This window comes from Lampetra fluviatilis, chromosome 18, assembly GCF_964198595.1.
Source record: "Lampetra fluviatilis chromosome 18, kcLamFluv1.1, whole genome shotgun sequence".
In the NCBI taxonomy this organism is placed as follows: Eukaryota; Metazoa; Chordata; class Hyperoartia; order Petromyzontiformes; family Petromyzontidae; genus Lampetra; species Lampetra fluviatilis.
In genome coordinates, this window is record NC_136292.1 from 10,925,419 (window position 1) to 10,941,928 (window position 16,510).

Consider the following 16,510-nt stretch of genomic DNA (forward strand, 5'->3'; position numbering starts at 1 on the left):
ATGTGGCTGGGGCTAGTGATGTTCATGTGAGAAATTAGCATGTAACTGTAAGGTAGAAGAGCGGCCTCCTAAACTGACTTTCAATTTCGATTTAAAGCTTTCGTGACTGCAGGGATTCATCTCCTTGGTTCTTTCGGTAAAGTCACGTAGAAGGGAAGTAATAAAATAATAAAAATAAAACATAATAAAACAATTCTCACGACGTTTCGGCTACAACGCAAGCAGCCGTCTTCAGGTGAAGAATGAGACACTGCCAAGCTAGGAGCTTATATATAAGCTGAGTTGGAGGTGGAAGAAGAAGAGAGCCTTAACAAAAGAATGTGCATATCAAGAGGAATCTAGCATATTCATGGAAAATGCGTAGGAGGTGGGCGGGGGGGGTTTCAAAGTCATATTATGCCCATGCATTATGCAGGATCAGCAGCACCAAAGGGAGGGGGGGGTTAATGCTACCCCCCCCTCCCTTTGGTGCTGCTGATCCTGCATAATACATGGGCATAATATGACTTTGAAACCCCCCCCGCCCACCTCCTACGCATTTTCCATGAATATGCTAAATTCCTCTTTATATGCACATTCTTTTGTTAAGGCTCTCTTCTTCTTCCACCTCCAACTCAGCTTATATATAAGCTCCTAGCTTGGCAGTGTCTCATTCTTCACCTGAAGACGGCTGCTTGCGTTGTAGCCGAAACGTCGTGAGAATTGTTTTATTATGTTTTATTTTTATTATTTTATTACTTCCCTTCTACGTGACTTTACCGAAAGAACCAAGAAGATATACGGCTCTTTTTCAGTAGTGACGACCTCGCTATCACAAATGATAGTCCAACGAAGTGGCTTATCACGTGCAAATTTATAGCAGCCAAATACTCTAAACGCATGTTAATTCTAAATGTGGAGGGAAAAATCGCAGGACCAGGAGAAAAATCCACGCGACCATGGAAGAGACACAGGCGTCAGGGTTGGGATCATAACATGATGCCGACAGCACAATCGGAATGTTTGTTCGTTTCTAGCCTTCCTCAATTTCATAATTCACCATTAGATGCAGTTCTTGCGAGATGCCTCATACCGGGCCCTCTCCAAGCAACTCGCGTCATCAATCCCAGGCCTTCTGGGGCAGCCTCGGCCAAATAAATATAACCCTAATCGTTACTATATTTCTACAAACAGAACGCAACCTATTTCTGTTTGATGAAGCAATTAGAACATCGGTTCGCAACCCAGGCACTGGGATCGCTGCGTATCCGCAAATCATTGTAATCAAATCATTGACTGTGCAAGCACGCGTGCATCCACGCGTATGCCCGGTGACTGCACTTACAAATATGGCAGCTCCGCCACTTCAAGCGTGACCTGAAAAGGCATTTGACGTTGCACCACGCGACGAGAAAGGCACTACCGGACATTTCAGAGTTGCTCTCGGTCTGATTTTCCGTTTTTGTTTTTTTTTTAAACAAAAATATTGACATTGCGTTCCGTGGACCCACCTGTAGCAGACAACGGCATGTGCGTACGCCACCGCGATCCAGTTGTGGTGGCCGCACACAATGAGGACCCTGCGTGGATCCAGCAGCGAGCTCACTGTTTGCACGATGCACGAGGGGGGGGGGGTGGAGACAGGGGGGACGCACGATGCACGCCGGTCTTAGTCAAGTCTTCAGTTTAAACCTAGCGGTCCCCCCCCCCCCCGCTGCGCTACAGATGCGCGTTGCCATGACCGAGACCCTCCACCGACGATGTAAATCTGGCCAAGTCATTACACTCCCCCAAAACTAAATAAAAATCTATTAGGAATCGTAGCACTGGCTGCGAAAACCTATGAGTTAAGATGACAACTGCAAAGATATTTTTGAAAAGCGGGCGACGTGATTATCATGGATCTATATATCGTACGACAGCATCACGGTATCGCCATGTCGCGGCGACCCACGTGACCGCTCCGGGCTCATCGTCTCACCGGCCGCCTCGCACGCGTCCATGCCCGCGGCGCCAGGGGGCGACGTCCGCTGGGCCACCGCGCCTGCGGGCGGCGCCCGGGTGGAGCAGTGATCCCAGGTTCTGGTGGGTGCCGGCATCCCCAGCGCAGGCATGGACGTCTCCCGCGACAGGCTGCTCGCGCAGTGACTGGGGAAGACTGCGCAAGGCGGGGGAAGGAAATTATGAGCGCGGTGGCCAGGAGATGTTAACTCCCGCCACCTGGTATGCAGGAGATCGTAGGTTCGATCCCGACCCTGACGCCTGCTGTATATTTGGCGTTTGCTTGTCTCTCTCTCATCATCATCACGGTGGCTAGGAGATGTTAACTACCTCGCCTGGTATGCAGGAGATCGTGGGTTCGATCCCGACCCTGACGCCTGCTGTATATTTGGAGTTTGCGTGTCTCTCTCTCATCATCATCACGGTGGCTAGGAAATGTTAACTACCTCGCCTGATATGCAGGAGATCGTGGGTTCGATCCCGACCCTGACGCGTGCTGCTGTATATTTGGAGTTTGCGTGTTCTCCCCGTGGTTGTGTGGATTTTTCTCCGGATCCCCCGGTTTTTCCCTCCACATTTAGAATCAACATGAGTTTAGAGTTTTTGGCTGCTATAAATTTCCACATGATAGGCCACTTCGTTGAGCTATCATTTGTGAACCAGGTCACTTCTCTAAAAGAGTGATATAGCTCAGTGGGCCTTACCTGGTAAAATAAAAAATATTTTTGTTCATTATCACAATCATCATCATCACCCTCCCCCTGGGTTGCTGCTGTTACCGGCATCCTTACCACTGTCACTGTGATACTGTCAGCGTAGTGAGTGTGACCGTCATTTTAATTTAATTTGAATTTAATTGTGAACTTGTAACGTGTGCAATTTTCACTCACTCTTGGAGAGAGAGAGTGATCAGAGGCGCGGGAAACCCACAGTCACCCGCACTGACCGGCTCGGTGAAGTGTGGTCAAACCATCCTCACGACCCGCACGGCATGGGGGAAACCCTAATCCAGCAGTGAATTGACAAAAGTTCTGTACGTGTGCACGTAAAATTGAAAGGAAAGAGCATTCAAGAAGAAAATAATCCATGACAGAAGATCAAAATATTACACTGGAAGAGGGAAAACCATACAGGAGACCTGCTGGGAGCGCAAGCCGGTGTGTGGGGCATGTCAGGCGAGCGTGCTGGGTGAATGCGTCAGGTGAACGTGTTAGGTGAGCGTGCTGCGGGAGTCACGTGCGTGTGCTAGGTGAGCATGTTGGGTGAACGTGCTCGGTGAGTGTGTCAGGTGAGTGCGTCGGGTGAGCGTACTGGGTGAGCGTGCCGGGTGAGCGTGCCGGGTGAGCGTGCCGGGTGAGGGTGCCGGGTGAGCGTGCCGGGTGAGCGTGCCGGGTGAGCGTGCCGGGTGAGCGTGTCGGGTGAGCGTGCCGGTTGAGCGTGCCGGGTGAGCGTGCCGGGTGAGCGTGCCGGGTGAGCGTGCCGGGTGAGCGTGCCGGGTGAGCGTGCCGGGTGAGCGTGCCGGGTGAGGGTGCCGGGTGAGGGTGCCGGGTGAGCGTGCCGGGTGAGCGTGCCGGGTGAGCGTGCCGGGTGAGCGTGCCGGGTGAGCGTGCCGGGTGAGGGTGCCGGGTGAGCGTGCCGGGTGAGCGTGCCGGGTGAGCGTGCCGGGTGAGCGTGCCGGGTGAGCGTGCTGGGTGAGCGTGCCGGGTGAGCGTGCCGGGTGAGCGTGCCGGGTGAGGGTGCCGGGTGAGCGTGCTGGGTGAGCGTGCTGGGTGAGCATGCTGGGTGAGCGTGCTGGGTGAGCGTGTGGAGCACCCTGCGCGCTCACCGGGCGTGGGGAGGTAGCCGTGGAAGAGGACGTTCCCACAGGATGACCTCTCCAGCTCCTCGCACAGCTGCAGCCTCCGCACTGTACAGGCATCACACCACAGCAACTCACAAACATCCGCCGTGTTGCCCATACAGGACTGCCGGGGCAAGCGCCGTTAGCGAGCGCCTATTAAGTCGATACGTCGCACAAGGAGGGGGAGGTGAGGGGGTGGTGGCCAGCACCACGCACGGCTGCCATTGCTTTTTGTGTTTAGTTTGTTGTCTTTTCCACGCAACTCCAATTAGCACGGTTGGCTACGTACAGTGTGAAAGAAGTTCAACATACATATGTAGTGGGTACGAACAGAGACTCAGGCTTCTACTGGAGGCAACACGTGTATTTAACATTGGCACGCTAACACAAAGGGGTAACTGCCCCTTTACCAGATAACACGCTGTGGTGGTGGTGGACCACCAGGCTCTCTACGCTGATCACTGTAGCTATAGCGGACTCGACACTAGCTCGGGTCCGAGTCCCCGTGTTGTAGAGCGTGGAGCGTGGACGACGTCTTCTTGAGGATCCCATAACAACCAACCCCAGTCCCACTCCGGGACCCGGCTTATATTGCCGTGGCGGGGCTCGCCCCGCCCCTGGCCACGCTCCCCTTCTGGATTCCTCGAGGAGGATCTCCAACTGGACACGTGGTGGGTCCCGGGGTGGACACCTCCGGTCACGTGTCCTCCGGTGGCAACCAGAGTGCCATGGCCCCTTGGAACCCCGTTCCGAGGCTGGCACCCGCCACACTCTATCCTGTATGGGCTGACACCCCGTGCTGCGTACAGCCATCCATAGCTGTCAGGCAGCGCTCCCTGAGCCCCGCTAGGGCCGCTACTGCATCCACCTTCAGTGGTGTCTGCGACGCCAATGCATCGCGCGCCGTGTCTCTCCCAGGCCAACTTCATATAGTGACATCCAACGATGTCGCGACACATACATAATCTCCCCATTGCTATGGTTTACACACTGCAACTTGGTACTCATTTATGGCTGAGCCAATCTACGGGAGGTCCAGAACCTGTTCAGATTTTTCTCACCACCTGCGGTAGCCATGGCCGGAATTGAACTCGGGTGGAAAGCGTTCATAGCGCATTGCGCTATATCCATTGCCCCACCGTTCCCCACAAATGCATGGCGCAACCTTGCCAGCACAAACGGCCTAGCCAGCTAAACCCCCCCTCAGATTCTCAGAGCTCAGTGGATATGGAAGAGCAATGCAAGCGAGCAGACGGAATGTCACCAACTTCATGACTTATGGTTAACAGGCACGCTGGCGTCCTTCCGCTTGAGATACATCACCCAGACAGACTGCACTCGAGAAGCCAAACCCGCAGTTTCTGAATGCCCTGGACAACCAAGAAACCTTTGCCTCAAGTCTCTGGGCTACAGGCGTGCGCATTGGCACCACACTCGCCAACTACTGGACATCTGTGCAAAAAAGAGCTTTATAGCCCCTCGGATTTCTCCAGGGTAAATAAATATTCTGATTATTATTCTGAACATTTATTCATTCGACCAAAAGTGGAAGTGTCAATATTGATGTTTTTGTCCTTGTTTTGTTGTTGCCGTGCTCACGCACCACGGATCTCTCTTCTAAAATAGCCGGGCAACTGGATAAACGGGATCATCCGTGGAACCAAAAGTTTTAACTTAAGTAGGCGTGTACCAAATTGATCACCAGTATATGACTGTCGTAGTCACTATCATGCGTTGCAAAAGAAGTATACGTAATTTTAATTTTACACGAATTTTTTAAAATGTTATGTTTCGGTTTATGGTTTGAACAAATGAGACACACTAGAAAGAGACGGTGGAAACGAGAGAGACAGAACAAAGAATAGACAGCAGATGACACAGACAGAACAACCAGGGTAGGTTGGACAAATAGGGACAGACAGAATAATAAACACACAGACGACAATACAATGGGGGAAAAAAAGAGATGGACAGAGCCGCCGGGATGGCACAAACAATAGACAAAAAATTTTATTCAGACAAACAATGGCTACAAATGGTGACAATTTGTCAAATAGTGGAGGGAGGGCAACTGTGGTAAACCATCACATGTCCAGCATCAAAGCCAGGGTAGGGCGAAGAATGACTAATCTCGAGCCCACGTCAGGGTAGATCAACGGTTGAGAGTTGAACGAACAGAGACATAGAGACAAACACACAAGACATGGAAGTACAGAGATACAGACAAAATATCCCCTGTATAGCCTTTAATAGACGGTTGTGGAAATTGTTGTAAGCGAACACCGATGAAGGCTGGCAGTGCACACGAGGTGGTGGTGTGGTAAGAAACATGCCCAGCCGTCTTTGTCTCCCTCAGTGGTGATGTTTATCCACCGCACCAGGTACTCATTGAAGGCCCAGCCGATCTAAGAGAGGTTCGAATATTCGCCACTGTTATTGGTCGCGATCGAGAATTGAAGTGGAGTTGGCAGGTTCGTACTGCGATGCGCTAACCACTACACTACCGCTCCCCACACAGAGACACATTCATAGACACGAGAGACCGGGACGCAAACAATGAATGCAATGACGGGTTACACACGGGGTCTTACCCAGTGGGGTGATGCCGTAAAATTCTGCCTCGTGCCTCAAAACGCTGATGCCAACGCCCCTGCAGGACGACAAACAACACATCCGTGGGCAAAGCGGTTGGTTGGTGTGACAAACGGGTATGAATGATCTCCCTCTCACCGGAATTTACGAGAGTTATTTTGGAAAAGACCTGTCATGTGAGGTCAGATTTAAAGCAATGGCGTGCCAATGCTCAATAAAATACTTTGTATGATAATCATGAGTGCATTTTGTATATTTACGCAATTCTTACAGCACAATGTTATTCCAAAGGTGCTATGCTTCAAACGCGGGTATCGTCTGGCAGGTTTAAAAAAGTAATTAGTGAGTCTCTTGTTTTACTTTATTCAAGCTATCGTGTTTTTGTATTGTGTGTTGTAACGTTTTGACCTGCCCCTACTGTACATCTATGAAAAATAGCTTTAGAGCTTGTCGAATTCCTCCCATAGAAATAATTATTGTGATGTCTGATGCTCACCTGATGTCTGACACCCAACCACCTCTATCGGTGCTCCTCAGTGGTAGAAATTCCAAGATACGATATTTCTCGAGCCCAGACGAAAACAGGCTAAGTTGACCCCTGAACCTAGCGGTCGCACGAGTCACGTGAACCCATTACACTTTAGAACTCGGTTTAATCGTATCCGGCTGAAATCTGGATTGGAACCCAGATTCTCAAGTGTGCCAGCTCGTTGCTCGAACACGGCCATTATGAGCCTTCCGAGCCGTCCCGTCATCTTAACCCTTTCACATTCTGACGACGTACGTGTACATCCTCAATTTTTCTTACGATTCCGTGCCAATGACGTACACATACGTACGTACGTCATCGGAAAGGAAAAAACACTAAATTAAAGTTACTTTATCGGTATCGAGGCTACCCTAAAGCCATGCGGGAGGGCGTGTGGCACAGTTTGGCGCCAGCTATCATCGAGTGCTGTCGTGTCGCTACAGTTCTCTGTGATGAGTACATTGTCTTTAAAAACAATGCTAAACTCGCTTTGCGCGTTCAGCAATTCAGCGGTAAACGGGACACCCACCCTGTTGCTTGCAGACATCTCGGAACGGGAAACGGGTTAAATGCTCTCGCTCGATGTCAACTGAAAGTGTTCAACTCACCTCAGGTCCAGCTCCTTGGTGCGCAGGAAGTTGAGGATTGGCACAAAAGCCATGGGGTCTCGATCAATGAAGATCTGGGCACGAGGAGACGGAACACAACGCAGTGAGGTCAGCTTCTCCAGCCCATAATTTTCCTGTTTTTTTCAAGTACTGCCATTTCAATGTGACCGTTCCATTTTTAAATCCTTTATATTAAGTTCACTTGCTTGCTTGCTTGCGCGCTTACGACCGTGCAAATCTTTCGGTCGTTTTTTAACCCACTTCCCGTGATCCAATCGAGCTGACATTTTGCACACAGACTCGTTGTGCGTGACAATTTATTTTCGTGAAAAATTTTTTCCTAAATTTTCCACTTTTTAGGAAAAATACAATTTCATATTTAATTTAAAATACCAATGTGATAAAAATGATACTCTTACTCAAGAAAAACAGAAATGAATAATAAAATAAAACCGATGCCACGCATATAAAGGATTTATAGTGAAAAACTGTGTTTTGACGGGTTAATTTTTTGTGAATAAGTTTGATCATTTTTTTTTTATCTTTATTCTCCAGCTTACATGATCTCATGAATGCATATAGGTGTCCCCAGCACGGTTACGCATGAATCCGCTGTTGCCCTGCTTGGACACTTTGTGCTGTGTGGCCATACCCCGAGAGCTTATAACACTCCCCGCATTGTAGTCTTTCAGCCGAGAAGCTAGGCTGTGAGCTCCTTGCGCCCATTCTCAAAAAAACACAAAAATGGCTGTTACAACTTGCAGATCTCTGCCAAGAGCACCCCAGTAAAAACGAAGGGCACAAGAAAGTTACAGGGCATGTAGCACCCTCTACCTATTAGAATGGAATGGCACAGGGAAGATGCTCAGGACGTGAAGCTATGCTCCCTCCAGAATGTTGACGCAACCTTTGGAAGGAAGCTAGGATCGAGGAGTAACCTATGCACCACCCTATCCTGCCCAAAAAATATGGCAGGGGCAAAGAGAAATGTAGAGGTCAGGGTCTCTGGCACACAGGCTCCACCGAGAAAGCAGGAACGAATGAATGGGTTCCATATTTAACCTGGAGAATACAACTGCCTCTACTGAAGCCACCATGTGGCAGAGCGCCCTCAAACACCAACTTGGTCCAAGTCCCACACGGATGTTGGAGTAACCGAACAGACTCCAAGAGACTGGTCCTCTTAACCGTACCAGTTGCCAGATCTGCTAGAAGGAAAGAAGCCACACCTTTTAAAGTTGATTTTGAGGAAGTAGGGCTATTGTATCACGAAAAGTCTTGGTAAATGAGACTTGGCAAGGCTTCCGAGATAAAAACACCTATCTATATATATTCTGCAATGGCCCACTCTTTGCTCGGTATAAATGACACATGAGACAGACAGGTAAACTGGACGTGAATTGACAACTTATGACTTCTGGATTGTGCAAAAAATACCAGTTTGTGAACAAACTACTTCTCAATGAGATAGTCTTCTTCTTTCGCATGGCTGCTGATGTAGACGCAGAGCAACAACTGCAATTTCACATTCAGGTGATAATAAGATAATGAAAACATGTAATTGTGTGAACCTGTCTTCCAGAAGAGGATTAAACAGTGACCTCGAGTGCACACCAATTTGCATAAGTGGAAAACATGTTGCCTAAAATGACGAAATTATGGGAGAGGGAGGGGACAGCGGGGAGAGGAGATGGGGGGGGGAGATAGGAAGAGGTGTATGGGGGGCAGGGACGGCTCCCCGCCAGGCCGTGGACTTCCTGACCGTTGTTAATATTTCACGATGGAGGACGACGGGGTGTGAACACTTACAGCTCCGGTTTCATCCCTCAGCGTTGAGATTCTTCCACTTAGAAGGCTGTAAGGGCAATTGTCGGGGGTGGGGGGGTGAGAACACAGAAAGTCAAACAAGACCATGTCCTGTCACCACAACCAATATCACTGCCACCATCATCGTCGTGACACAGCAAGCACGGTGCTACTTTGCAACGACTTTGAGGTTTTACTTTAGACATCGTCCTCGTGAAAAGACACCGCAGGGCGGAATGACCACAATGAGAATGAGAGGACTTGTGTAAGTGTAGCAGCAGCACAATGAGAACGAGGGGAAAGCCTCAATGACGCCAGAAGTAACGGCTCTATAACACGGGGAAGGGAAAGCAGTGCTACCACAGTACATACTACTAGTGCTGGTATTTTGAGCCAAGTATCGCACGTCAATAGATAATGCAGATTAATAGACCTCCCAGTAATTTCTCCTGTCCCAGATAAACGAACCAGGGTATAAAATTGGATGGATCCAGAATTTTAATTGGTTATGGTCATGATTTATGGATTGAATAATCCATGTAATCATTACTTTTGGTTAATGTTCAGTTACAGAATTATATATTACATTTATCTTCGATATATATGAAAGTCAAAATTTGTCCGTGGTTTTGTGGCGGGGTTTGTGTGGGTTTGTTTGTGTTTGTGTGTTCGCGCGCTTGCCAAGGATTTAACTCTCCAACCGTGGCGTTTACACTAAATAAAAATAGCCATGTAGCACGCCATAAGCCCTGCCGTGAGCTAGCGCTATTCCTTTTTCACATCTGTCAACTTTTAATTAGTTTAATTAGCGATTTAGTGCGATTTTTGTGTGCTTTCTATTTATTTATTTATGACGCGTGCATGACCATACCAACTCACACGCCTTTGGTAGGGGGGACGGCCCATGCCAAGTCATATGTCTTCGGTGCAAGTGAGGGGGACATTTTCTTTCATGTTAAAACTACTATAAAAATACACTAAACGCTGAGGTAATTTCTTCACTGTGTGATGTCCCCCCCACCCCGATGCGTGCAGTTACTACTATACAGTCGGTAGATGCTACCACTATAGGCCGTAGGTATTACTGCAGAGCGGCCGGGGAGATCGTGGCTGGGGGGGGCGTCAGGGGTAGCAGCCCAGCCTGCCAAGGTGCCACCTCGGCCGGCTGGACAATCTAGGCGAGGCTGGAGGCTCTGCACGGGACTAGGCCTCATCACGCCACTGTCAGGTGAGTACTTTGTGCTATAGAGTCGATAAATACTGCTATAGAGTCAGAATGTACTACTGTAGTGATAGCAGGTACCACCACAGTCGGTATGCACTGCTGTTAGATTTTTAAGAGTTATTTTGAAATATTTTTTTGGCCCGGGCAACGCCGGGTACTTCCCGCTAGTTTTATATTTTAAAAAACTATCATACTACCATGAATGCTATGGATTCACATCACTGTAGATTCCAAATATTAATTATGCAATAGGTTAACATAAAAATATTTACATGTGATGCAATCCTAAGCAAGAATCGTGAGAATTCATTACATCGTGGGAGGGGTGAATGGTTACATCCATATGTAAGTATTCATGTTAAACTTCTTTCACACTTTATGTAGCGAACCGTGCTAATTAGAGGTGCGGGGGAAGGACAATAAACTAAACACACAAAAAAGCAGTTCTCAGGAAATAAGTTTTCAATCTAGATTTAATAGTGCATAGCTCAAGTGGCTTCCTAATATCAGAAGGAAGAGCATTCCAGACGGCCGCAGAAGCGTATGTGAAAGTGCACAATGTAATAACTGTATAGAAATCATGCAGCCACAAGGCCTCATCCAGGAGTCGGCACCTGGAGAAGAAGGAGTCAGGGACCCAGGTGAGCGTCTGTCTGGAAGTGCTGAACCTGCAAAATAAGAACAGATGGTGAGCAACACAATTGTTTCAACATGCACCTGTCATCAACATCATTGTCTATCAGGGTGTTATGACCATTGCAAGTAGTCAACCGCTCAGAATCCGCATTATAATGCTGTGTGTCCCGCGTTGTGTGAAAAGTGTTCCAAATGGAAGAACCTCGTTCGAGAGAAAATGCATTGTGTGAACACGCGTTAAGCGAGGACGTACCGTGTTTTATTTTATTCCATAATACACTGTGCACTATAAAGACTGTAGCCAGAGTCGAGGGGGCTGAATATGGAAGAGCTGCATGAATGCAGTTAATTTTACAAGTTTTGTCGTTCTCGTTGCGAATATATTTTGTGATTGTGTGGGTGCCTTACTGTCCATCTGTAAACCATAGCAAGATTTTATTCTTTGGTTATTTCGGTAAAGTCACGTATAAAGATAAAATAATAAATTAAATAATAGCATACGACGTTTCGATTGCAACACAAGCAATCATCATCAGGTTATTTAATTTAGTGTGTTCTTTCTCCCTCTCTCCTAATGTTCAAGCCTGCGTACTTTACTACGCGTTCTTCGTACTCATTGACATGTTATTTTTTTCTCTAACCCCTCCCTCTCTCTGCCTCCGCCCCCCTCTGTCTATTTAAGGCCACGCCACAGAGACGATCTCCCTCTCTGTGCCTGTGTTACTCTCTCTATGTATCTTGGTGATATCTGTCTGCTTATATGTCTGTCTATAGTTTTCTGGTTAGATTTTTTGTTGCTATTTCATTTATACCTGATGATGATTGCTTGTGTTGCAATCGAAACGTCGTATGCTATTATTTAATTTATTATTTTATCATAGCAAGATGCCCATGCTTATAAATACCAGAAAGAATTCAGCTGTACCTTAAGACATCTTCAGAAGTGTCCATCTTAAGTGAGTGTATTCACCACATTGCATTGATCAGCATGGTGAAGTATAATAATTTTCCCGCTCCAACACGTGCGGTGTGGGAAGGCCCTCGGCTAGCAGTAGATTGACAAAAGGGCTGTTACGTGCACATGCACATCCCCTCTGACGCAGTGAAACACCACTACCCCTGCCCACAAGGTCGCCTTTATCTCACAAAATCCGAAGGTCACTGAAGGTACGACCTGGCCAGCACATGTACCCTCCAGCACAGCGCCCACCACCCACCTGGTGCCCCCCACATTGAGCTGAATGATGTCTCCTGACCCGGGAGCAGCAGCCGCCATGGCTGGAGTCACTTGCTTTAGTGTGGCTCAACGAGTCTCGAGGCAAGCACCGCAATCCTGTGGGCAATTGGAGATTGTTACAGCATCACTTGCCATCATCAAAATTATTACCCTGTACTATGAAAAAGGGATATTGCCTGAGTCACCGACTATACTCTATATTAACCCATTGGTAATACACTGGTGCATGGTATAAAAAATCCCAGTAAAAATATCTTGCGGGGTGCATCAAAATCAGTTTTCATGATGTCGAAGCAGTCGGAAGACGATTGTCAGCTCAAATTTAGATTTTAGACGATTTTATGAGGACCGGTGTGTTATGCTCCACCAGTGTACCGCCAATACCTCCATATGTTTTCATTGTAAGGCAGCGTTATTGATTAATGTGTTGAGTGTCTTCATAAAATATTACAGGAGGTTGTTTTAACTCCCAAAAGCTGATACGTGTGATCCCTGCAAGACCAGTAGTGTTTCAGCACATCGGTGTGCTGAAGCAGGAATACATGTAGCACATCTGTTCAGGTGACACTTTTTTTTGGCTGTCGGGTGGTGGAGGATTTACAACAAAAAATGTTTCCCACTACCCAACCCAAAAACTCAAATACGAATCATAATACTGGTCGTGAAAGCCTACATGTAAAATTAATATTTTGTAATGCAACACGAGGCAGAGGAATAACTCTCAGATGCTCATCTCCTGCTTACACCTCTGAGATAGTGATGGTACATACACATTCCTATGGCAAAGACCAGTCCAGTATATGGCAAACGATTATTTTAAACATTTAAAAGTTAAACTCAAAAGTCTGTATTTGCTCAAACAGGAGTGGTGCTTATCTTCACTGTTAGCTTTGAGCCAGAAGTGGAATTACCACTTTACTTTCAAGGAGATAAATGTGGACATAAGAAAGTGTGTAAAATATACAGTAATTGTCATTAAATTAATTACTAATATTGTGTAATATACATCTATTACAGTAAGGACTGTTTTGTATTGTATTGTCATTCAAGGCAATGAACAACTCAACCAGAATGCACCTATACTCATCATATCTCAGAAGCTATTGCAGGAGTGGGCCTGGATAATGCTTGGATAGGTGACCACCATGTACAAAACAGGTGTTATAGGCTGCTGCGGAGATAAAATTACTTTGTGATGCTGTGTTGGCTGTGGTGCACAAGCAAACTTAACAAAAAAAAACTCAATACAGTACATACGTCAAAAACAGTGGCCTTAAAAAGTAACAATATATAATAGGCGACCTTTCCGTCCTTCTACATCGAATGTGAGTAGTCACAGCGGAGATCCCATCAATGTGCCTCTTGTATTCACGCACCTAAAGACCGCACTTTCCAAAACATGCCGTCACACATTGAGTTTGCTGCATGGCAGCCAAACAGTGGCATTTCACCCCGACCCGAATTTAGCCAAATTGAGTGCAGGACCGAAATTAACCCAACAATGTCTTAACGTCACAGACGTAACCAAACTATTGCGAGGTTTAACAATACGTTTTCGATCATGAACCGAAGTTAAAATGCAATGGCTTTTTTTGTTTACAGTAGTTACCGGTGGTGAGCCCATCGACTTTCTACGCTTGAGATATCCCCCGTTCAACGCCACTCGCTAACCGGGTCTCAAACCGGTCATCAACGTTGCCGGCTCGGCCCTCCGACCTCCCCCCCCCCCCGCGCTCTCCCCGTGCTATCTGGACATCTCCACGAGATTGGCCGTAATCCCTGGATTATAAGACGCAATCTACTTCACTCACCTCCCACCCCGGTGGGATTACCACAAAAAGTTGGGATGCGTCTTATAATCCAGTGTGATCGAATGTGTGCACGACTGTTATAGACCGATGCAGCAACGCATTTGTGTGGCGTCTTACTGTTCCCGCAGCGTCGTTTAATCTTTGACATATGACTAAGCCTGTGGCCAACATCCCCCGTGCTGCTTATAATGTGACAGGTTACGTGGGCAAAAGAGGGTGGGCGGGCGGCAAGAGATCTCGGGCAAGGCCGCTCAGGCAAGAGCGGGGGGCCCGACTTGAGGCCTACTGAACCTGGACTCCTCTGCGATCGCCTGCCGCGTCTCACCCTCCCCGATCCCTCGAGCGACGGGGACCCCCGTCCCCTCGTCGGCGGCGAACCCCTCGGGGATCCCGGCAGCGGCGATGAGGAGGCTTCGCTGTGAAACAAGCGAGGCAGCCACCACCACCACGTCCCGTAGCCACCCCACCGCGTCTCGTTCACTCACATCGCGTCCGTGTGCGGGGAGGGGGGGGCTGTGGGGGGGAGGGAATCGATCCGAGCGATTTAGTGGAATGATCCACAACGAACCTGAGAATCGATCCATCGCAGAGAATCTAGTAATCGGCATTCCAGAATCGTTTCTTTTTTTGTTTCAATAATTTTATTTCTATTATTATTTCTATAATTTCTTTTATTTTTATTATTTATTTTATCCTACGTGACTTTACCGAAAAAAACCTAAGAGTATGAATCCTTGCAGTCACGAAAGCTTCAAAACTAGAATTCAATAACGAGTTCGTGTATCTGAGGATATGGAAAAATAGGAATGCATTTTACCCTTTATAACAACACAATAGGTGTTAAGATGTTCAAACGTCAAATAGAAACCTTTTGCAAGGACTTTTTAAATAATTTTATGCTGCCAAAAAGGTCCCAGATCTATAGCAATCGATTGAAATCTGTTGAGTGGATAGGGGGGCATAATTATGATGGACTTTTTTTTTTATTTATCCAGGAAATCCTCACGGAATCTTATGACTCATCTTTCAAGAGGTTCCTGTCAAGTTTTCCCAGTGGGGGGGGGGGGGGCGTAATATAGAACTATTTAACCACCTGTTTATGACTTATGATTCAGAGACGTGGTGGTTAAAGAAAATGTGTGAACATAAACTGAAAAGTGCGCAGAGAATCATGGAGAGATGCACAAAGTACCTGTTTCAGTTTCATTTATTTGGTATAGCCCTGTGAGCCATTCGGCTCTTGAATAGGGTGCAACCGCAACAAACAAAAAACAAAAACATGAAACAAAACATGAACAAGAAAACATCTTTAAGTGACTATGTGACTATGTGCAAACAGAAAATCCAGGAAAAGACAGCAAATTTTTCCACAAAAAGCACCGTACACCAACGCTGTGTGCAAAAATCCCGATGGAAAGAGGAACATGTGGATTAGGAAAACATACGTGGGTTAGAAACATCGTTTTGATCTTTATGCGGCAGTGGATGGTACACAATGATGAATGTATGGCGAGACGCATGCTTGGAATTACACTGAGATACACAGAATGAAAAATATGTGGATTGGAGAACATAGGGAGGTCAACCTTTTAACTAATTTCTTTAGAACTGCATTTTTGTCTTGAGTTTGTTCTTCCCCCGCAACCGATTAGCATGGTCAGCTACGTAAGGTGGGAAAGAAGTTCAACATGATACCAATAATAATTCAAATGTTTCATGCGCATTCTATCCTAGGATCCCATTGCGCAATGCATGGAAAGCAGGAAACAAAAACCGAACCAGGTCAACCGACCAAACTAAAGAGGGAAGGCCACTTTAAAGATATGGGGTTTTTAAAGCAGACTTAAATATATCGACCGACTCTGATGATGATGATGATGTTTGGAAAGCCAAATGGAGTTTACACGAAGTCACACTTCATGAGAGGCTTGATGAAGCAGCTATGCAGTTGCTAATTTGCTCACGACACAGCTGACGAAAAGGCCTCCCCTAGAGGTTCTGGAGGGTACAGCATTTGTTCTACTATTCCATGCTGTCCAGAAACGTGTTGGAACTCTCCAGTGTTGCCGCTTGTTCGAAGTGGAGAGACCAAGTACTACGAAAGCACTTGCAAATGGCAACATCACCCCTCGGCACTTTCCTGTTTTACGCCAGCCAGTCCAGGCCTCCCAGCATACTGGAGCTGGCTTCTCATTATTGCTGGGAACGTCGAATTGAATCCAGGCCCGTTTTTCCCTTGTGGCGGC

At 47.2% G+C, this 16,510-nt stretch overlaps 1 protein-coding gene across 3 annotated transcripts in view; it reads right to left on the reverse strand.

Moving 5' to 3' along the window:
* LOC144937226 (BTB/POZ domain-containing protein KCTD3-like) overlaps positions 1 to 14,772 on the reverse strand; it is a 32,100-nt gene extending 17,328 nt beyond the window's left edge. For 2 of the 3 annotated variants that reach the window (XM_078864601.1, XM_078864599.1), the window contains exons 1-9: positions 14,590 to 14,772; positions 12,434 to 12,549; positions 11,195 to 11,248; positions 9,359 to 9,404; positions 7,550 to 7,623; positions 6,412 to 6,470; positions 3,806 to 3,886; positions 1,961 to 2,137; positions 1,491 to 1,584 (exon numbers count right to left, since the gene is read on the reverse strand). In XM_078864601.1, coding sequence (XP_078720727.1) covers positions 1,491 to 1,584; positions 1,961 to 2,137; positions 3,806 to 3,886; positions 6,412 to 6,470; positions 7,550 to 7,623; positions 9,359 to 9,404; positions 11,195 to 11,248; positions 12,434 to 12,492 — 644 coding nt within the window. In that variant the 5' untranslated portion in view covers positions 12,493 to 12,549; positions 14,590 to 14,772. Of the gene's footprint in view, positions 1 to 1,490; positions 1,585 to 1,960; positions 2,138 to 3,805; positions 3,887 to 6,411; positions 6,471 to 7,549; positions 7,624 to 9,358; positions 9,405 to 11,194; positions 11,249 to 12,433; positions 12,550 to 14,555 lie in introns of all 3 variants that reach the window. The other variant, XM_078864600.1, reaches the window with a different exon arrangement.
* Between the last annotated feature and the right edge of the window lie 1,738 nt (positions 14,773 to 16,510).